At 37.9% G+C, this 23276-nt stretch overlaps 1 protein-coding gene across 1 annotated transcript; it reads left to right on the top strand.

Moving 5' to 3' along the window:
* Positions 1–250: 250 nt before the first annotated feature.
* On the top strand, positions 251–4161 carry LOC127423059 (ADP-ribosylation factor-like protein 3). Its single transcript, XM_051667077.1, has 6 exons — positions 251–374; positions 804–947; positions 1093–1209; positions 1295–1345; positions 1427–1612; positions 3217–4161. Exons 1-6 carry the CDS (start codon positions 303–305, stop codon positions 3262–3264), a joined length of 618 nt encoding a protein of 205 aa, XP_051523037.1. The 5' UTR covers positions 251–302; the 3' UTR covers positions 3265–4161.
* Positions 4162–23276: the final 19115 nt, after the last annotated feature.

The following is a 23276-nucleotide window of genomic DNA, read 5'->3' as shown; positions in this document are numbered from 1 at the left end:
GGCCCCATTCACTTCCATTGTGCGTCACTGTAACCCAGATTTTTATTACATTTTTTTAAGAAAAGGAGGAGCAAGTAAAAATAAATTTTTGTGGTAATCAATATTATGGCTTGCTGTCGAATGAGCTTAGCTTGTATTAAACCTGGAATATTCCTTCCAGGTTAGCAATACTGTCTTAGAATGTATTCCTTTATGTTTATCTATTAGCTAAAATATAACTTACTAGTTTAAATTAGTTAACAATGGCAAATGTTATTTGTGGTCAACGTCACATTTCGCCTCCTTGTTTTTTTGCGAATGTTATGTGTACTACGTCATCCCCTCTTCCCTCAGTAATCCTCAGCGGCGTCTCAGGGAGGCAGAATTACAAGATGGTGAGTTAAAGCGCTTATAATGAACTTATTCTTACCTGTAGACGATATAATTATCCCGTTTGAGATTCACCATTCTGTCACGCTGTGAAATTCAGTAATGTTAGCCGTAATGTCTTCGGTGAATTTTGGATTTGTTTTAATCAAGTGATATAAAAGATTCTCGGTCGTGGATGAGATTAGCTTGCGGGAATGTTTAGGTGTCACGACTGTGCGACAGTCGCTTCTGCTTTGCATTTTACCACTCATTTTATTCCAGTTTAAGCTGGAAACTATATCAAGACATATTTCCTTTATTTTTACATCCCTTGAGCATTCATTGTTGCTCTTGAAACCTTTATGTTGATGATGCTCGTGCTTATGACGTCATTGTTGCATGCATTGCATAAATATAATACGTTGCATAAGTTGCACTTTCAATGTTTTTTTTAGGGCTTACTATCAATTTTGCGGAAACTGAAAAGCACCCCTGATCAGGAGGTGCGGATCTTGCTTCTCGGGTTGGACAATGGTGGCAAGACCACCTTACTAAAGCAGCTGGCATCTGAAGACATCACTCATATTACTCCAACACAGGTGATAAAGTTACTGTGACTAGTGCCTTTACATCTTAACATTGAAGCAATTACATATAATTGATGTACTTATTCATTCATTCATTGTATCTGCTGCTTTTCATTACAAGTCCATAGTAGGTTTACTAACTCTCTTGTTTCTGTAGGGGTTCAATATCAAGAGTGTCCAATCACAGGGATTCAAATTAAATGTGTGGGACATTGGTGGACAGCGAAAGATCAGGCCCTACTGGAGGAATTACTTCGAAAATACGGATGTACTGGTGAGATCTTCTTTCTGGTAAAATGATGTTCCACAATACTTCACTTCCAAACTGAGTGTTTACTTTATACTTTTCTTTATTTCAGATTTACGTCATTGATAGCGCAGACCGCAAAAGATTTGAAGAAACGGGACAGGTGATACTTAGTTCCAAGGATTTCCTTACTATTTCCAACAATTTCTGCTGTCAGTGTTTAACTAAGTGAATTGATCCGTAGGAACTGGCTGAGTTGCTTGATGAAGAAAAGCTCAGTGGTGTTCCAGTCCTGGTCTTTGCTAATAAGCAAGACTTGCTCACTGCTGCCCCTGCATCTGAGATAGCCGAGGGTTTGAATTTACACACTATCAGGGACAGAGTGTGGCAGATTCAGTCCTGTTCTGCCCTCACCGGAGAGGGAGTCCAGGTAAGCTTTGAAGCACATAAGAAAAAGGGGGGATTTAAAATACTGACTTGTGTTTATGAACATACACAATACAATTTTGACTATGCTACCATTTAGACCAGCGGTTCTCAACTGGTTCTGCTTCAGGACCCAGTTTTAACATTGGACTTCAAGTGGTGACACTGTTTATTGTACAAAAGTGAACAAAAATGTCCTTAAAATCAAACATCAAAAGTTATTAAATTCACCATGACATACTGTAGGCACAACAATACGCAAAATTATTAACATGACATAGGCTGAATAGGAAAATGGTCAAATCTGATTTCTTAATGTCCCTATGTTATGGGGGCCTGGGTAGCTCAGTGGTAAAATACGCTGGCTACCACCCCTGGAGTTCGCTAGTTCGAATCCCAGGGCGTGCAGAGTGACTCCAGCCAGGTCTCCTAAGCAACCAAATTGGCCCGGTTGCTAGGGAGGGTAGAGTCACATGGGGTAACCTCCTCGTGGTCGCTATAATGTGGTTTGTTCTCGGTGGGGCGCGTGGTGAATTGAGCGTGGTTGCCACAGTGGATGGCGTGAAGCCTCAACACGCGCTATGTCTCCGTGGCAACGCGCTCAACAAGCCACGTGATAAGATGCGCGGGTTGACTGTCTCAGACACGGAGGCAACTGGGATTCGTCCTCCGCCACCCAGACTGAGGCGAATCACTATGCGACCACGAGGACTTAAAGCGCATATAAAATAAATAAATAAAAATTAAAATGTCCTATGTTATAAACCGACATTATTATCTGTAGTTTTGTTCTTGGTTTTTAAGGACGAGGGGATGTCAAGCAACCTGCCAGTGCTGGCATCTGCATCTTCTTTCATCTTCTACAGATCCATAAATCATACACACAAAGTCAATGGGCTTGGCCATGATGTTTTGGTATTTTCATGCAAGCATACGCTAAGTCTAGGTGCAAGTGGGTTTGGCAAAAATGGGCTGGGTCAAGTGTAATTTAATTCTGAGGTTCTTCGGCACCATCTGCATCGTATTATAAAGTCCATTCTCTGTCAAGCACCACCGATATAAACAAAGACGGCACATTCAAAAGAAGTGTAAATGGACTATATGCAATGAATTAGAAGAATAGAAATATCTACTTACAATCTTTTGTGCATTAACTGCGTACTTGTTGAATGACAGGCATGCTTTTATGACAGTGACGCACTCCTTTTATACGTATAGGAAATGGGGTTCTCAGAATTAGCACTTGAAAATTGGATAAAACACTGGGGACGGTCGTAGCGCTGCGCTTTGCGCACTCTACGAAAATAGAGCCCTTAGACTTTGCTTGGAAACACAGCCTTTAATGTCAACAACAAAATGCGAAGCATTGTTGATAAATATATTTATTTTGCTATCCTAACTAGTTATGCATGCCTATACACTGTATGTGGTTAGTTGTCATTTATTATTTGTATTTAGCAATGTTTTTTCTCTGTTGTGCGCAACCCTATCAGAACAGACCTACGACTCATATTTGGGTTGTGACCTAACAGTTTAGAACCAGTGATTTAGACTGAAATCTCAAATGTATCATATATTCTGTTAACTTATTACATTTTTGTGTTTCAGGATGGCATGAACTGGGTCTGTAAGAGTGTGAACGCTAAAAGGAAATAAAGCTGTGTACTTCAACTGTGGCTTTTGTCCCAGAACATGCAGGGGGTTCTTTGGAATGTAAAAACAAGCTCATGATTTTGAAAAACTGTCGATAGATATAGCAAAGGAAGGCACCTCTACAAAACGATTAAAATATTCATTTTTGACTCTGCTAAGAGGCCTACCAAAATCAAAGGAAATCTGCACATGGAGCTCAAGTGAATATTTATACACAGTATCATATAACTTGTCTTTTAAACTCAAAATAAAGAATGTTAACATTTTAGTCTTAGACTGATGATTTTGAAGAATGGTGACATGTTTTCATTGGTACATTTCAGATCTTAAGTAATTCTGCCTTCATTTCTTGACATAAATCACTCTTGTTTTGTAATGAATATTATAGTTATTGGACTTTGTGAGATATTTGTAGAACTGAAGTGACAGCCTACACCATTTCATTCATAGGCTTTTCCTCCAAACTGATATATTTCAATTCTCTTATATAAAATGATTGTTACCCCATATTGGGTCATATTTTTGAGTGTTTGTGTTTCTGAGAATATTTTTGTAACAAAAATGAGGTATCCAAGTGTAACGTATCAGAAACATTAATATGTACAAAAGAAAAGGGGACCATTGACAGATAAACAGGATATGGAACACATTTTTGATAATGAAATGTAAATAATGTTCCACATAGCAAATTATTTTCTGCATTTACTGACGAATTTTCCAAATCCAGTATTTTTGGATTTCGTAGAGTTCTATACTGTAAGAGGACTGTACAGCTGTAATCTACAGTGACGTGTACAAGATGTCTGTTGTCATCACATAAAGAATATTACTGTAGTGTCTTTGAATGTCATGATGTGTGTTTGATTTCTGAAGCATACTGAGTAAAATACTGAAAAATGATGTGTCAGTGTGATGGTGTTGCAGCTAAAATAACTTATAAAATAAGAAGTGAAAATGTACAGAACAATGATATGGTTATGTTTCAGTTTTATCTTTCTAAATATTTTATTTGAAATTATTAATTGTTCCATTGATTAAACAGCAGGATATCTGTCAAATGCACAACCTAACAACATACGGTGTTGACAGAAATATAGCGTCACATTTCACATACACTTATACTCACATAATACTCATTTTCCATTGCCATTCAGAAACCACATGGTATTTCCTGCTATATCTAGCAGCTATTCTGCTAGATATAGCAGAAAAGATAAAGTACTTTCTATACTGAATAAGTTAGTTTAGGTGTGAACTTGAAAATATTAAGTCAATTCTCTGTCTCATAAGTAAATAGTATTTATGATTGTTTATCTTTACAATGCGTCATCATACGTGAAAGGAGAAAACCTTGTCATATTTATCTGCTAATTTGAGTAAATTTCAATGGTAAATAAAAAAAGTACATTTTACTTATTTTTTACTTTTCGAAGCTGGTGTTCCCAGCATGCACCGGGCTTGAATAATTAATGAGCTTGCATAGTTTCACTGTTTGCAAGTTGATTTACGACCATTTTATTGTTGATTTTGTTGTTACATTTGGTAACTTCATGTTTTGTAAAGTCTTAAGTTCATTTTCTGCTCAAAATTACCTGTATATGATAAATAAATAAATTAAAAAAAAATTTATCTATTGTGTTAAGGTCTGCGTGCGCAGCCATGGATCTTGTTTGTATCACCATTAATGTTGTCTAATATACTACGAAGCATGCATTAAGCTTCACTGCGGAAGGCTTTACGTTTAAAAAAGCAGTGAAAAATTAGAACACTTTTAAAAGCATGGCTTAATTTAGCGCCACGCTGCTTAAGTAAAATGTACAAACAAAAAAGTAACATTTACTTGAAACAGATTATTGCAAAGTAAACTCTACTTGAGAAGTTCTAATTAAAGCCACCAAAAATTGTGTGTAGCCCTTACTTGAAAATATGGTCTGTATTAAATTAAATTTGTAAACCTCACTCCAATTTTTTTTCTTGTATAGGCTACTGTTCCTGTAATATAAACTGGGTCCCAAAAAGATAATATAAACTTAAAAATAGATTAATGTAATTGCATTAGATAACAAAATAATGAAATTAAAATACCATTTATAATATTTTATTTATTTAAACGATAAAGGAATATGTATATTGTTTAAAAAGGAGACAAAAAGTATTTTGACACTTGAAATCTGTTAACTTGAGGGAAACTGATTTCATACATCCACTTAATCTGAGTTTAGAACCTTGGTTGGTTAATAAAATAAATTGTAAAAACAGTTTGTCCAATTTCAATATAGAAAATAATATGATCGATCCTTCAGCAATACATAAATGTACATAGGTGGCACTATTGTCCATGTTTACCAGCCTGATTTCCTGCTAGTCCTGGCCTTCCCAGGGTAAAAATAATGTGTCATACTTCAATCAGGGAAAATTCAGCTGGAACATGAAGCACTCTATAATATTAGGTGTGATGTAACTTTAAAAAAAAAAAAAGAGAGAGAGAGAGAGAGAGAGAGAGAGAGAGAGAGAGAGAGAGAGAGAGAGAGAGAGAGATATTTCCACCCATCCAAATTTTAGACTTGTGCAATATTTCTTGTGAACTGTGTGTGCTGCAGTACCACAAACACAGATCTACAGTATTTATTCACAAAATAGGCTATTTCGAACAGAAACTGTGATTACAAAGCTGCCCGTTCTCAGGACATTTTATTTTGAATTAACATTTTTAATGGCCTACAATCAAGCTTTAATCTTAATTGAATCTATTTCAATTAAATCAAATTGAGTGCATTTGATCTTTAATTAGCAAAACAGGCCAGGTCTCTTTACAAGAAGAATCTCATTTAGTCTCTGTTTGTGCTATTAATGTGTAAAAGGAGCCAATCACAAGCAGAAACAATTGTGCTACTACACATTCCCCCTCCTTCAGCCTTTTCCTCAATTCTGAGTGCATTTATTTTGGAATGCTAAAAGAGATCTGAGTGGCGACTGTGCTAGCTGAACAGCCTGTGTGCTTGAATAAGAACCCGACCACTCCCTCCGATTCCACGCACTCTGCATCTTTGAATGACATTCGCAAGCTGACATGTGCACTCTTAGTGAGCCGGGCAGGCTCTATTAAGCCAGAATAAATCCTCTGGCAGCCAGCTCTTTGAGACAGGAAATTAGACAGGCCTCCATACCCCTTTCTGCATCCTGGTGTGAAGGACCCAGCACTCCTTATCCATGGGCTTTTCCTTCCATCTGGCCCTTAGACAAGCCACAGTACAGAGACAGCGCCCTCTTGAATTCTGCTTATTGAAGTGAGGGGCCCCTTTCTCTCTGATTTAAATTGGTAGTCATGAATAGTGTGCGTTTTTGATGGCGGCAGCCTGATGTCTTCGTGATGGAAAACAAAGTTCTGTGAGAATGGATTATCACAGAGAGTAAAGCTAAATGTCAGGGAATGGGGCGTAATTAGCATTATTCTGGCCTGTTTAATTCGTTTCAACTATATCTCTCTTTGAACATAGAATGGCTCAAATCTTGAATATTTGGTTACATCTTTGGGTTAATAATCATATTTTAAACCAGGGGTCTTCAACCATTTTCAAGTCTAGTACCCCCTAGCGAGGCTAGAGCAGGAAGCATTTTAAGCCTGGCCTATAAAAACGTGTTGGTGTTAGATGCTATTTTCACCCTGGTGCAAATAGTGGCAGATAGTAATTACACCCCTAATTAAAAACTAACATACAGTTGTCATGGAGAAACTCACGGAGGCAGGGGTAAGGACTCAATCGTGGGGTTTATTAAACAGGTGAATGAAGCAGTGATGTAATCAACAGGTGAGGCAATCCAGAAACAGAGAAGATGCAAACAGCAGGTGGGTGATATCCAAACAGGGAAATATAGCGATGTGCAGATGAGAGGTTAACTTACAACAGTCTTTAGATCTTTACAGGAAATGTAAATAAAACAGGAGAATCCAAACGCTGGGGAACAAATGGAGGATGAACTAACACAAAACTCTGACCAGGAGAACAATAACAGGTAAGTATATATATATATATATTTACACACACACACACACACACACACACACACACACACACACACACACACACACATACATACAGGTAAGTCTAGACAAATTAGGGAGTCCGTAGTCTCCGGGGAATTACTGACAAGAACAGACAAAGAGTGAGTGTAAAGGCTGGGTGTAAATGAAGTCCTTGATTAGTCACTGATGATGTGCAGGTGCACGTGATCAACTGAGGGGAGAGTGAGCAGAGTGTGGAGTGAGAGAGGGAGTCCGGTGGATCCGTGACAGCAGAGTAGTGGCATAACTGCAGAGTAGTGGCATAACTGCAGTGTGTTTATTATGTTTATTTTGAGTCTTACGGACACCCTACACCAACCCTTAACCTTAAACATAACCATATAACCTTCTCTTACAAAAATTAACCATGGTTTTCCTACAGTAACCATAGTACCACCATGGTATTTTGTAGTAAAATCATAGTAACCACAAAATTAAATACGGTTACTGTATTAACACCATATTACTGTAGTAACACCATGGTTAATTGCATTAAAACTATGGCTTCTGCCAAAATACGTTTACTACCATCATATTACTATAGTAAAACCATGGTACCAGGATCAAACCTTTCTCTCAACTCAACCAACTTCAACATGACCAAATCACTGTGAAGAAATCAACCTTTATATTAATTTTCATTTATTATTATAAGTAGTATTCATGGAAATATTAAGATTGGAGACAAGAAACAGGATGGGAAAAAGTGTGACAAAAGGTGAAATCGAACCCGGGTCGTCCATACAAAAAAAAGCACATAATCACGATTTAAGATCTGACGCCACTGCAGTGACACTGGTGGTGCAGTTTGTCTTCAATTTGTGTGTATCTACTAGGCTGTTGGAATGCAAAAAGCGGCACTGTGTGGCAGGTGCTATTTACACCTAGTGCAAATGAATCACTCCGATTAAAATAATTGATGCACAGGGTCACATACTTGGGACAACACAACATTTAGATTAACTTTATCTTCTTAACTTTAGATTTGGTTGAAAATAACTTATGTATATGATTTCTGTTTGTCCATACATGTACAGCACTGGAGGCATGCGTCAAATACGAGGAAGTGTACTTGAGCTTCATATGATGACTGCGCCAAAGGGACTGCAGATTTCTAGTGAAAAAGGAGTTACCGCTTCGTATCGTATCACTTCAGAAGACATGGATTAAACCACTCGAGTCCTATAGATTACCTTTATGCTGCCTTAATATCCTTTTTAGAGACATTATATATCCTTCAAAAAAATCTTTGTTTGTGTTCCCCAGAAGAAAGGAAGTCATACAAGTCTGAGATGGCATAAGGGTGAGTAAATGATGAGATAATTATTTTTTGGGTGAACTATTTCTGTAATATCGTAAAATTATTCACAAAAATGTGTTTGAATGTCTGAAGCCTCTCTACCTCAAGTAACGGTTGTTGGTTGGTGCTTCTCTGCATCAGTGTTCCTATGTCATAGCAATGGCATCGCTTGGATTAGTGGTCGATCATACCTTATCTAAGATCAAGTGGCTCAGTCCAGCTTTCTTGCAATACCATCCTGCAGTCTATGTAACCATAGCAACACTGAAGGACCTGATTGTTCCCTTAAAGTTGCACAAATAAAAGGGTAACATTGATTTTTATCTCATTGATGGGATGTAATCTTCTCGTTTGAGTCTATTTTCATTCTGTACATGATTTAAACACTCAGCGCTCCCTTCGATATCATCTTCTCTGTGAAAGACTACATTCCATTCTTTTGTTGTCTCACAAACATAATGCCTGCATACTTGCACACCCCTAAATGAATAAAATTACCATAATGTTCAGTGTGTTATCTATTTACATCTATATCTATATAGACAACACACACGCACAAACAATGGTTTATCCAGCCATAACTTAAATTTGAACTATTTTTGTAAAAAAAACAAAACAACAACAACAAAATATCTTTCCATATTGTAAATAAAATATACTGTAAGTTACTCGATATTAACTTCTTATTTATAACTAGCATTAATAGAATTTTTTTTATTTATTTATATTTAAATTTACAAAATCAATGTATCACACAAAATCGTGCTGTTGTACTTAAAGGTGCACTCGGTAACTTTTGTCTTTGTGTCATCTTGGACTTACACCGACACTTAGTGGCTTGGATGCAGCATCATTTAAAATCAATAGTTTTCCGTTTCAGATGCCATTGTAGAATAGTCAGCCATGATTACTTTAATCAATGAATGAAAGTGTCAAATAACAGGACGGTTACTGAGATTAAGCGAGTAGTATTTGGCTGGTCATGTGATTCTACCATGGCAGCCCCCATGTGCAGACCCTCTCCATGTAGAATAAAACAGCTTTTATAATGTTACTGATATGACTGGAGTCTTCATTTTAATGTGAGTGCTCATGATTTCCTACATATATTGCAAAATTACAATTCATGTCTTTAGGAGTAAAACTTTTTTAATGAGGAAAAAAATTACTGAGTGCAACTTTAATATCTGCACAGCTATGATTCTGCACCCGACACTATCCGGATTGCTACAACTGACCAATCAAAATCAAGTCAGTTCAGTCAGCACCTATGTTATTGAGTGCCATTAAAATACTGGCTGTCGGAGGGGTGCAGTGAAGGAGACATAATTATGCACCTCAGCCAGACACAAAAGGCCCATCACCCACACAGATCTCTTCTTCCTGCACAAAGCAGTCAAGCCTTGCCACACGGGACACGACACCGGATATCATCAAGATCATCTCAGCAGATTCAGATGTGCACCTAATGACAGCGTTATCACTGGAAACATATGGAATGTTCTTTAAATCTGCTCACTGTAGTCTAAGAGAGTGGATAGCTATTTTTCCTGACTGCATGCCACCATACGTGAGCATGTGTGTGTATATGGGGTGCTGAGGGGGAGGATTTAGCTTAATACATTTCTTGTTTCCTTCTTTACTGCGCATTTTAATAGGAATCGAGCAGCTGTTTTGCAGCTGCTGTGTGAATAGAAATACCCTGAGGTCTTACAGTTCCACGCTACAGTTCCACCCAAACCATACATTCCACATGCTTCCACCAATCAGAGTTTATGTAGATGTGATGTGACAGACAGCACAGTGAACCAATAAAAGTTAAAGACGGGGAGTGCACTTCAGGTTCACAGCAGGGGTTCAAAGTTTGGCTGGTTAGCTTTGAAGGTTAGCCACTGCTCGTAGATACTGTAACTACACAACTTTACAAGCAAAAAGTGTGTTTCTCTGTTGACAGCCATTAAAAAGTAGCTTGTGATTGAATACTTTTTTTGCAAGCAACATATGAATTGCAAATATATGGATAGTTTACCATGTCTGCTGCCTTTGACGTAACATCCGATACGCAATGTAAGACATTACATTTTAATTATTGTAATCAGATTACAGTTACTGAATTTTAATTAAGTTAAGTTACCTTTAAGTATATTACTTGGATTATTTTGAAAGTGTAGAGTGGAAAAACAAAAACCTCTCAGTGAAGTGTTTTTAGAATGTAACCAAAAAGTGATTAGTAATGGGATTCATTTTTTCGATAAAGTAATATGTAAACCAGTAATCTGATTACGATTTCAGGGAAGTAATTTGTAATTTGTAGTAGATTACTTTTTTGGGTAACTTTACAAACACTGGTGAAGGGTTTGCAACAGTGTGTGACAGATCTTGTGGAGCCATGAACCGATTAGAGTTGTTAGGATGTCATTTTCCAGCGACTTTTCTGATTGGTGAATCTCTCTTCAGGATTATGAGTAGTGCAGTTCTTCAGTTTGGCAATTAAACATAATTTAGAAAAAATACCTCTGGTAGGCCTGTCTTGAAAGCTTTATACATTATTAATTAATGGATTTTCTTCCCGAACCCTACTATATTAACACCAACTAATAAAAGTTAACAATTACTGAATTTAGGTGGCCTGGGTAGCTCAGTGGTAAAGACGCTGGCCACCACCCCTGGAGTTCGCTAGTTCAAATCCAGCCAGGTCTCCTAAGCAACCAAATTGGCCTGGTTGCTAGGGAGGGTAGTCACATGGGGTAACCTCCTCATGGTCACTATAATGTGGTTTGTTCTCAGTGGGGTGTGTGCTGAGTTGAGCGTGGTTGCTGCGCTCCGTGAAGCCTCCACATGCGCTATGTCTCCGTGGCAACGCGCTCAACAAGCCATGTGATAAGATGTGCAGGTTGATGGTATCAGACGTGGAGGCAACTGAGATTCGTCCTCCACCACCCAGACTGAGGTGAGTCACTATGCCACCACAAGGACTTAAAAGCACATTGGGAATTAGGCATTCCAAATTGGGAGAAAAATGGGAAACAATCCAAAAAAAAAATTTTTTTTTACTGAAATTACTGAATTTGACATTTGATTGCTTTATTGACTTATTCCAATCACAATTATCAGCAATCATTTTTAACATAAAGAAATTATAAAAAATAAAACTGTATCATGTTTTTATACATGAAACATTATATTATTTTAAGTTTTCATCTCTCTTTCCTTGCAACTTACATATTTTCAAGAGTTTCTCCACACCAATGGCGCCTTTAGATTGCTCACTGGGGTTGGGGGGGGGGTTGGGTTAGGCGATATTGTCTATAAAGATGCTTTGAAACAATAATTACTGTAAAGTAAATCTTTTCTTGATTATATTTTAATAATTTTTTGGGCTTTAGTATTTAATTTATTGTTAATTTGACAATATAAAAGCCAGATATTTAATTTTGAAAACAATGTGTTGTTTTTTTTAAATATCACTTTTTTTATTTTTCTCACACAGTCTGAATAGGCATTTTTACATGGAAAATATATAGCTGCCATTATATTTTAGGAAAGGGGTCTTTGGCATAAAAACGTTTGAAAAACCCTGATATCTTAGAACACTAATCTCCAAGACCTTGATATTCTGAGCCATGTCTTAAACCTGCACAACATGAGAACATGTCGGAGCTCAATTTTTCTTTCTCTCCATCTTCTGGCCAGTTCATCGCCTTTGGCATCACTGAGGCTGTCAACTGAAGAGAATGAATGAGCAAGGGAGAGGAATGATGAAAGAGATGTGGGGGGAGGAGAGGGGAGAGAGAGAGAAATAAATAAAAGCAACGCCAGGAGAGACTCACAGGTATCTGTGTCAGATCATTGGGCCCAGTGAGGGTTGGCAGAAGAGAGAAGGGGGGCGAGAGGCTGGTGTTCAATTACAGCAGGCCTGTGTGAAGGGATGATCTGGGTCACAGGGTTCCCAGCATCTCCACTGACACACACAGGGGAGAAGAGCTCATCACCATCATCCTGCTGTTTCTTCTTTCAGCAGTCAGAAATACTGGAAAAAACTGATGAAATGGCACTGTCACATCAGTATGTGGGTGGAGCTTACACACAAATCTATCTATCTATCTATCTATCTATCTATTGTCTGCAATATATATTATGCAGTAATTATGTACAGTTGCAATCAAAATTATTCAACCCCCATGACCAGCATTCTGGTGATGTGAATTAAAACACATAAACTAAAACCTCAGTAAACAGTCAAAGTAAGTTTTTAATAAACATTTGAGTGATTTTGAGAACAAAGAGTTCAGTTTACCCAAAGTTTAAAATAAAAAATAACTAATTCTCTCCACATATGTCATGTCAAAAATATTCAACCTCCAAAGTCAGTCATTTGTGGAGCATCCTATATCCTTAATAACAGCAAACAAATGTTTAAGGTAAGTGTTCTCAGGCTTCGGACACCTCTCTATTAGAATTTGTACACATTTCTCATGAGCAAAAGCTTCCAGCTCATTGACATTCTTTGGTTTCTGTGCTGCCACTGCTTCCCTGAAATCCCACCAAAGGTTTGCAATGGGATTTTAATGATGGACCGAAAGGGCCATTTAAGGACATTCCACGACCTATCCCTGAACCAGATTTTGGACAACTTGGATGTATCCTTGGTGTTATTGTCTTGCTGAAAAGTCCAGTGATCACCGAGCTTCAATTTACACACTGAAGGCATCACATTTTTCATGCCAAAATGTCCTGATACCTGAAAGAATCCATGGCGTCAGTCACATAGTCAGGATAGCTGTTTCCTGTAACCGCAAAACACCCCCATAACAGGACTGACCCACCTCCATGCTTGACTGTGGGTATGGTGTCGTTCTTGTCATCACTTTATCATCTTACTCCAGACATACTGCTGACCCATGGGTCTAAAACTCATTTTCATTTTAGTGTCATACATCTATAAAACCTTCTTCCAGGACTCCACAGGTCTTTCCTAATTACTTCTTGAATATTCAAGTCAACATTTCCCACAGTCACCTTCCAGTGGTGAAGTTTTGCTTTCTTCTACACCCCAAGAGGGTTGCTGTTGTACCATATTAAAAAAATGTATGAATGGTGCTGCCAACTTTGTCTATTTGAAATTGAAGTGCCTTGGAAATGTACTTTTAGCCATGACCTTTCTTGTGTAATGAAATAATCTCCTCTATTAGCTTTTGAGACAGCTTATTTTTAATTGCATTTTTTGCATAGAAATAAATTTTTGCTTACATAGCTAAATGTGCCATTCCAGATTGATGACTTAATTTTGTTTTAAAACAATTACTTGTGTAGCCTTACATATTTAATAAACAGCTACATGCAATAGGGGTTGAATAATTATGACATGGCTGTATTTAAAAAAAAAAAAATCCTGCTATTTAGAAATATTAGGTTATATATTCACACTATGACTTTGAATGTGTCACTCAACTGATATAGATGTAAAGTTTAAAAATTCTGGGTCATCAGAAAGCTTACCTTTGTAAATCCTTACTGTCTTGGGAGGGTTGAATAATTTCGATTGCAACTGTATTAACTGTCTAAAATGCCCAATGGTATCTATATTTTTCCAGTTTTAGAAGGAAATGTGATGCCGCCATGCTAGGGTGTTCAAAAGTATAGCCACAAGACTTATATACGTTGCTATACTTCTAGTGTGATAAAATCATTTACTAACCTATGCTGTGTAAAGTTATATCCAGTCTTACAACATCATTGACATGACGATTTAGCACTGTAAACCCTGTAATCCCGCAAAAGACAACTTTACAGCTCAAATAATACACAAGTTTTAACAGGAGAATTAATGTAAGTGCTTTTATAAAATTATAAGCTTCATATTTCTGTTTTAAACCATCCAAAAATTGGCCCCATTGACTTCCATTGCAAGTGCCTCACTGTAACCTCGATTTTTGCTTTTTCTTTTGTCCCAATTTGGAATGCCCAATTCCCACTACTTAGTAGGACCTCATGGTGGCGCGGTTACTCACCTCAATCCGGGTGGCGGAGGACAAGTCTCAGTTGTCTCTGCTTCTGAGACCGTCAATCCGCACATCTTATCACGTGGCTCATCGTGCATAACACCGTGGAGACTCACAGCATGTGGAGGCTCATGCTACTCTCCGCGGTCCATGCAAAACTTACCCCCACTGAGAGTGAGAACCACTAATCGCGACCACGAGGAGGTTACCCCATGTGACTCTACCCTCCCTAGCAACCGGGCCAATTTAGTTGCTTAGGAGTCCTGGCTGGAATCACTCAGCACGCCCTAGATTCGAACTCACGACAGGGTGGTGGTCAGCGTCAATACTCGCTGAGCAACCCAGGCCCCGTTTTATGCTTTTTTTTATTAAAAAAGGAGGGACGAATCAAAAAAATGTTTTGTGGTAATCAACATTATGCCACAAATGCTTGAACCCAAAATATTCCTTTAAGAGTTAAGTCTAGTCAATGTTTACTTAAAAAGAACAGAGATTGACCCAAAGTACTGTTTAAATAAAAAAACAAAGTATTTAAATTAGAAGATAAGAGAAAAGGATAATAAAGGATCAAATAAAGAGACTAAAACAACAAGAATACGACCACCAGTCTGATTGCTTAGAAAAGTAATAGCACAACTCTCCTCAACAAGCCACTTGTTTTGATGTATCATTTATAGCACAAACAGTGTGGGGTGAGTCTGGTACCAGAAATGTATGCTTAAAGGTGCTGTAAGCTATTTAAGCCATTCTGGAACTTCCACAAGACTGAGCCATTGAATTAGACACGCCTCCTCCTTTCAAAACATTGCCCTCCAAAGATACCGTTGAGCAGTGTGTCTTCTCACGGTTGTTACAGCAGTAGCAAAATAGCGACCTCAGCTGACAACTGTTATGAATCTGAATATGAAATTAAACCTAATTATTCCGCTTCAACTACTACACTATGAGAACGTGCAAAATGATTGACAGGCAGAAAGCACATCAAAGTGTTCTGACTGCCTGATCAAAGGATTTGTCCGGCCTGCGGTCACATTTTTGTTTGCTGTTTACACAGTGTAGTGCTGTCAAAGAGACCGGTGAGATACACTATATTGCCAAAACTATTCGCTCACCCATCCAAATAATTGAATTCAGGTGTTCCAATTACTTCCATGGCCACAGGTGTATAAAATGAAGCAGGCATGCAGACTGCTTCTACAAACATTTGTGAAAGAATGGGCCGCTCTCAGGAGCTCAGTGAATTCCAGCGTGGTACTGTGATAGGATGCCACCTGTGCAACAAGTCCAGTCGTGAAATTTCCTCGCTACTAAATATTCCACAGTCAACTGTCAGTGGTATTATAACAAAGTGGAAGCGATTGGGAATGACAGCAACTCAGCCACGAAGTGGTAGGCCACATAAAATGACAGAGCGGGGTCAGCGGATGCTGAGGCGCATAGTGCGCAGAGGTCACCAACTTTCTGCAGAGTCAATCGCTACAGACCTCCAAAGTTCATGTGGCCTTCAGATTAGCTCAAGAACAGTGCGTAGAGAGCTTCATGGAATGGGTTTCCATGGCCGAGCAGCTGCATCCAAGCCATACATCACCAAGTGCAATGCAAAGCGTCGGATGCAGTGGTGTAAAGCACGCTGCCACTGGACTCTAGAGCAGTGGAGACGCGTTCTCTGGAGTGACGAATCACGCTTCTCCATCTGGCAATCTGATGGACGAGTCTGGGTTTGGCGGTTGCCAGGAGAACGGTACTTGTCTGACTGCATTGTGCCAACTGTGAAGTTTGGTGGAGGGGGGATTATGGTGTGGGGTTGTTTTTCAGGAGCTGGGCTTGGCCCCTTAGTTCCAGTGAAAGGAACTCTGAATGCTTCAGCATACCAAGAGATTTTGGACAATTCCATGCTCCCAACTTTGTGGGAACAGTTTGGGGATGGCCCCTTCCTGTTCCAACATGACTGCGCACCAGTGCACAAAGCAAGGTCCATAAAGACATGGATGAGCGAGTTTGGTGTGGAAGAACTTGACTGGCCTGCACAGAGTCCTGACCTCAACCCGATAGAGCACCTTTGGGATGAATTAGACCGAAGACTGCGAGCCAGGCCTTCTCGTCCAACATCAGTGTCTGACCTCACAAATGCGCTTCTGGAAGAATGGTCAAAAATTCCCATAAACACACTCCTAAACCTTGTGGAAAGCCTTCCCAGAAGAGTTGAAGCTGTTATAGCTGCAAAGGGTGGGCCGACGTCATATTAAACCCTATGGATTAAGAATGGGATGTCACTTAAGTTCATATGCGTCTAAAGGCAGATGAGCGAATACTTTTGGCATTATAGTGTATTTCAGGACACTTATTTCAGGTGATATCTTTCAGGAACATTTTCTGCATACCATTCTATAAAAAATAAAAAAAAATCGCTTACAGCACCTTTAATAAGCTTAATCTTTAATGAGATTTTGAAAAAGCCTAACTTTAAGAAACCATTAACTGTAAAAATCTCTTTTGGGAATCTGTAAAATTTGCAGCTGCTGCGTGGTCTTTCCATGTGCTGGAAATAACTAACCCCTGTCTGTTTGAATCAAACAACAGTTACATTTATTACCATCTGAGGGGGAAAACTGCTTCAGTAAGCAGTAGCCAGGACATTAATCCAGCCAGTGTCACAGACAAAAAGCAGAGATCTATTAAGTATTAATGACAGGCTAAGCATTGCCAAATCCCTACTTCCCATAGGTAAAATGAGGGAAAAACAACTGGCATTTTTCTATTTGGAAGCATTAAAATGCCCTTCAAATTCAAATTATTTATTGAGTCTTAAAGTGAACTTAAAACTGACTTTATTTACATTCTTAATACATGTTCATGGTCTTAATGTGAATGATTCATCAGTATAGGCCTACTTTATTCCAAAGAAAAGAAAATGTTTTCATAACCTTTCATCAAAATGCAATAACTTCCTCCATCTCTGAAATGACTTTCCTTTCTGGCTGACATTCCCTAGGCTGCATGGGCAACATTGAGGTCACATTCAGACCTAGCTCCATAGAGTGCAACAGTGTCCGTCCACTTTTTCAGCTGTCTGGGTTCCAGAAGTATTTTCCCCATTCATATCTTCTGTAGGGATTTTATAAAAACCTCCTTAAAATAATTCTAAGCCATGGACCAAACCAACCAGCTCTGAGGTGAATCACGGCATTACAAACTTTAATTTGAAGCTAAAAAGTATTTGAAAATTGGACAAAAAGACAAAGGTACAAGTCTGTGTACTTATCATTTTTCATGAGGTCATGAACTCATGAACTACAACCCTTATGAAGCATTGTGAATGACTAAATCGAATTGAAAACAATGAAAAAATATAAAACTATTGATTTAAAGTTGTTGATTATAAGTAAAGAAACAATATAGTTTAATTTTATTGCAAAATATTCTAATATTTACCAATATATAAGTAATTTGAGAGTGAAGGAAGACTCGATTGCTTCATTCACAGTACGTCATGTGAGTGGGCTCTCGATAGGTGCTCACGATAGGTCTGTCTCTAATCTCCTGAGAGCCGAGCATGACTGCTGTGTGCATTTTCCATTTCCCTCTTTGATTTGTAGCTAATAGCACCTAATAAACAACAACAACAAAAACTTTACCAACACTGGCGAAGGGTTTGCAACAGTGTGTGACAGACCTTGTGGAGCCATGAACCAATTAGAGTTGTCAGGATGTCATTTTCCTGTGACTTTTCTGATTGGTGAATCTCTCTTCAGGATTATGGGTAGTGCAGTTCTTCAATTTGGCAATTAAACATAATTTAGAAAAAAACCTCTGAGCTCATGGTAGGCCTGTCTTGAAAGCTTTATACATTATTAATTCATGGATTTTCTTCATAGTTTCAAGAGTTTCTCCTCACCATTGTTGCCTATAGATTAGGTGATATTGTCTATAAAGATGCTTTGAAACAATAATTACTGTAAAGTAAATCTTTTCTTGATTATATTTTAATCACTTTTTTGGCTTTAGTACAATATAACAATATAAAAGCCAGTTATTCAAATTAGACTTAATTTAATTTGTTTTTTTTTAAATATCACGCTTAATATTTTTCTCATAGAGTATAAATAGGCATTTTTACATGGAAAATATATAGCTGCCATTATATTTTAGGAAAGGCAAGTCATCAAGTCATTTTTATTTGTATAGAGCTTTTCACAACACACATTGTTTCAGAAGCTTTACAGAAAATCATGCATTAACAGAAAATTAAACTGTAATATCTATAAAGTCTTAGATTCATCATTGTGTAGTTTGATTAAATATGATTGTAAACTGTGTATAAAAAAAATAATAATTAAATAACTATATAATAATTGTATTTAGAACCCCAGTGAGCAAGCCGAAGACAACTGTGGCAAGGAACACAAAACTCCATAAGATGTTGGTTAATGGAGAAAAATAAACTTGGGGGAAACCAGGTTCACTGTGGGGGCCAGTTCCCCTCTGGCTAACAGCATGAATATAATGCCAGTATTAGTTATTTGTGTGCAACAACAACAAAAATAATAATAATACTTTCAAAGTAATAGCCAGCATCATCCAGTCACTGCCAACCATGTTTTTTTTTTATTTCATTTTATTTTTTATCCCTTTTTCTCCCAATTTGGAATGCCCAATTCCCACTATTAGTAGGTCCTTGTGGTGGCGCGGTTACTCACTTCAATCCGGATGGCAGAGGACAAGTCTCAGTTGCCTCTGTTTCTGAGACAGTCAATCCGCACATCTTATCACGTGGCTCGCTGTGCATGACACCGCGGAGACTCACAGCATGTGGAGGCTCATGCTATTCTCTGTGATCCACGCACAACTTACAATGTGCCCCACTGAGAGCGAGAACCCCTAATTGTGACCATGAGGAGGTTACCCCATGTGCAGAGTTGGGAGGGTTACTTTTGAAATGTATTCCACTACAGATTACAGAATAAATGCTGTAAAATGTAATTTGTAATGTATTCCTTTAGATTACTCAAGGTCAGTAACGTATTCTAAATACTTTGGATTACTTCTTCAGCACTGGTAGATTTTTTCACTTGTTTTGACTATAAAAACTCTGCCAGTACAGTAAGACAAAATACACATGTTAAAAATACATTCTCTGAAAAACCTAAATATCTTATGCTGTGTTGTTTCTAAAACAAGATTATCAAACTGATCTTGTTTTAAGGATTTTTAGATATTTTTACAGGAAAACAATACAAATATTATTATCAAGAATACAATTTTTGCCCTAATATCAAAGGTCTTCCTAGAAAAAAAGAAATTATGATCCAACTTGAATTTTCTTGATAAAAAAACATGATTGTGCCTGGTAACGTGCATGTAAAATGGCTAGAAATAGCATTTTAGCTTAGCGTAAAGCTGACAATTTACACAAGGTTTATTTCTATTTCTTCTGCTCCAAATTTACTTCAAACATACTTCTCTGTCTGCTCATATTAATGTAACACGCCATAAGAAAGTGTTTCACCGCTGTTCAAATGCACTTTGGATCACATCATTTATATGTATAAATGTTTTCCATCTGAAAGGGCTAAATATTAAATGAAACAAATGACAATAAAATGCAAAGTAATCTCTTCAGTAATCAAAATACTTTTTGAATGTAACTGTATTCTAATTTACCAATGATTTAAATTGTAACTGTAGTGGAATACAATTACTTATATTTTGTATTTTAAATATGTAATCCTGTTACATGTATTTTGTTACTCCAACCCTGACCATGTGACTCTACCCTCCCTAGCAACTGGGCCAATTTAGTTGCTTAGGAGACTTGGCTGGACTCACTCAGCATGCCCTGGATTTGAACTCGTGACTCCAGGGGTTGTAGTCAGTGTCAATATCTGCTGAGCTACCCAGGCCCCCACTGCCAACCATGTTAAAATGAAATAATAAATTATAAATTCTGATTCTATGTACTGATTGCCATGGTCCCATGTCTGCCAAACATGTTGAGTGGTCCAAACATCATCTGCAGCCTGAAACTGAACTTTTGGTCTGATTTTAGGAGTGAATACATTTAACTATGCTCCCTATTTAGTGAATGACCTAACCTCCAGTGTGCTGTCTGTCTGCACTGGTCTCAGAACAGTTCGAAATGCAACTTATTTTCATCCTAACTCCCTATAAAGCCTCTGAAAGCAACAGTTGTCAGCTTTTGGATGAACCAATTAATTCGTAATGTGATAATGCACAGTAAATATAGGATTTCTAAGGAAAAGATGTGTTAAAGTACACACTAGTGTACATTGTGTTAATCAGCGTCAAAAATTTATTCCCCTATGAAATGTATTTTTTCCATCTGGAACCCGAATGTTGCACTATGTTGTGGTATAGAATGCCTACTTTTCATGATCCAATCAATTTCCAATGGATAAAATGAAGTCCCGCCCTAAAAAATTTTTTTATCATTGAATATTTTGCTTCACTCTAAAAAACACAGCATTACAGAAGTAAAATGGGTTGCGAATGTCATTTCATGTCGACTTCAATGTTTAATGGTCATAAAACAGTAATGCTTATTTCTTGATGCTGGGTAAAAAGGGGGTAATACAGACGCAATGGTGCATTGAGTTCCATCCTCCATTCCTTGCAGCTGGTGCCTCTCTCTCCGCAGAAATGTTCAGTGTTTTGACATTTCAGTACCATCATTGCACATTTTTTTTTACGATCCAAAAGCATCTCTTTGATTAATGTCATTACTACTTCTATTAAATCACGTCTCAAATCATTAGCTTCAGTGGCTTAGACATCTGTCCTGGAGCAACAAATCACCAGTTAAGACATCTGGCAATTTCGCTTTCATCAGATTTGCTGTCACGTCTGCAAGACATCAGAGTGGCTTTCTCAGCCTCTTTTGCTGAGACAACTGACTCCCCCGTCATTCTTCCAGACTCCGTTCAACACATTCCCGGCATGAGTGGGCAGGAGGGAGACGTGGTGGCATGACAAGTTTGAACGTTCAGAAGCATGCGGCCGGCCCCTAACTAGCATTTTTTCCCTTCTGGAGACAAAAATTGCCTCATTGACACATACATCAATTTATTCATATGGAAAAACACCCTGAGGTCATAAAAATCTCTCATGCTAATGCACAAAAACACACACATACTGCAAGCAACTCATTGTAGGGGCTAGACAGAGACAGATTCCTCTGAAATATTAATATAATATCCTTCAGCTCCATCGAGGGCTGAAAAGGGCACACGATGAAGAAGAACATCTTAAGGCGAGCATCAGCAAAAAAAAGGAAAAGACATACACTGGAGGCCAGGGTCCACTTATAAACACAAGCTCTACGGACTTTCAGGAAAACAACCTGCGCCTGCACTCTAAGAGAAATAGCTCATTGAGCAAAGATATTCTGGGCTTTGTGGGTAGTTTCCTCCTGTAAAGAACTGTAAAATAGTTTCACTGTGGATTGTGTTTTTCTTGTAAGCACAGCTAAAGGAGCTCAAAGGAACACTGGGGCCAACACACACACTAACAAACTCTACTGAAATCAGAGAGGCAGTGGCCTGGGACTGCTGAAGTATTCTGGCCTGTGAAAACAGGTTTAAAGAGAAAAGAGGATATTATTGCCTAAGAGGAAAACTTTCCATTAATCTAACAGACATCCAGCTTCCTCTAAGGCCTTCTAATAGCAGGTTTGGTTACAATAAGCCTCAAAACTAGCTATTGAATATAAAACCATGCATACCATATGAGAACTCATACTATAAGAGCACAGGGCAGTTGCTTGTGTCAATACAACTGTTTGCAAGATGTTTTGTTGCGTGCCACACCAAAAAAATTACAAATAAAAATGATTCCCATGATTCCCATTAACACTATGTACTACATACGGTGCTAGAGATCATATGACCAATAGAGAGCAACAGTCTGGTTCTTGAAGTAAATATCATATTTATTTTTTCCATAGGGGAGTTGATTATTAACAATAACTTATAAACCTTTAAAGACAGACCTACTGTGAGCTCTGAGGTTGTTAATTGATGGTATATACTTCTGTTTAAGCCATCAGTCCACGCTATTCAACTTTTTTTTTAAATCCTGTTTAATAATGGAATTTCTGATGAAGAATTACATTTCCCATGATCCAGCAGAGAAAGATCCACCAGTCAGAGAATCAAGGCAGACAAAGTGTGCCAATCGAGCCCAGTAGCAACTGCCCACTTCTATGACATGCTGATGACACACTGAGAATAGAGTCCTTACACTCTCGAACTACTAATATATTTGTAAATATTTTGCAATAAAATTAAAATATACTGTTTTATTCTCACAGTCAACAACTTTAAATCAGTAGATTTATATTTTTAATTCAATTATGTTATTTGGAATGCTTCATGGGATTGTAGTTCATTCCCTCATGAAAGACAATAAGTACACAGTCTTGTACCTCTGTCTTTTTGTCTGATTTTCAAATACTTTTTTGTTTCAAATCAAAGTTTACAATGGTGTTATTCACATCTGAGCTGTTTTGTTTGGTTCATGACTCTTTTATGGAATCCTCATCTTTAATGAGATGTTTTATAACACCTGTTATTCAAAGTAAATACAATCAGCATGGTAAAAGGGGATTGTTGGAGAAATTGTGGAGAGAAAAAAG

This window comes from Myxocyprinus asiaticus, chromosome 32, assembly GCF_019703515.2.
Source record: "Myxocyprinus asiaticus isolate MX2 ecotype Aquarium Trade chromosome 32, UBuf_Myxa_2, whole genome shotgun sequence".
Lineage (NCBI taxonomy): Eukaryota > Metazoa > Chordata > Actinopteri > Cypriniformes > Catostomidae > Myxocyprinus > Myxocyprinus asiaticus.
This window is presented reverse-complemented; position numbering and strand designations above follow the sequence as displayed.

Bases quoted from the DNA above. Each gene is read 5' to 3' on its own strand.
- LOC127423059 (XM_051667077.1), top strand. From the start codon at position 303: ATGTGTACTACGTCATCCCCTCTTCCCTCAGTAATCCTCAGCGGCGTC. The intron at 1,210-1,294 runs GTGAGATCTTCT...TCTTTATTTCAG, and splicing joins TCGAAAATACGGATGTACTG to ATTTACGTCATTGATAGCGC. The intron at 1,613-3,216 runs GTAAGCTTTGAA...TTTGTGTTTCAG, and splicing joins TCACCGGAGAGGGAGTCCAG to GATGGCATGAACTGGGTCTG.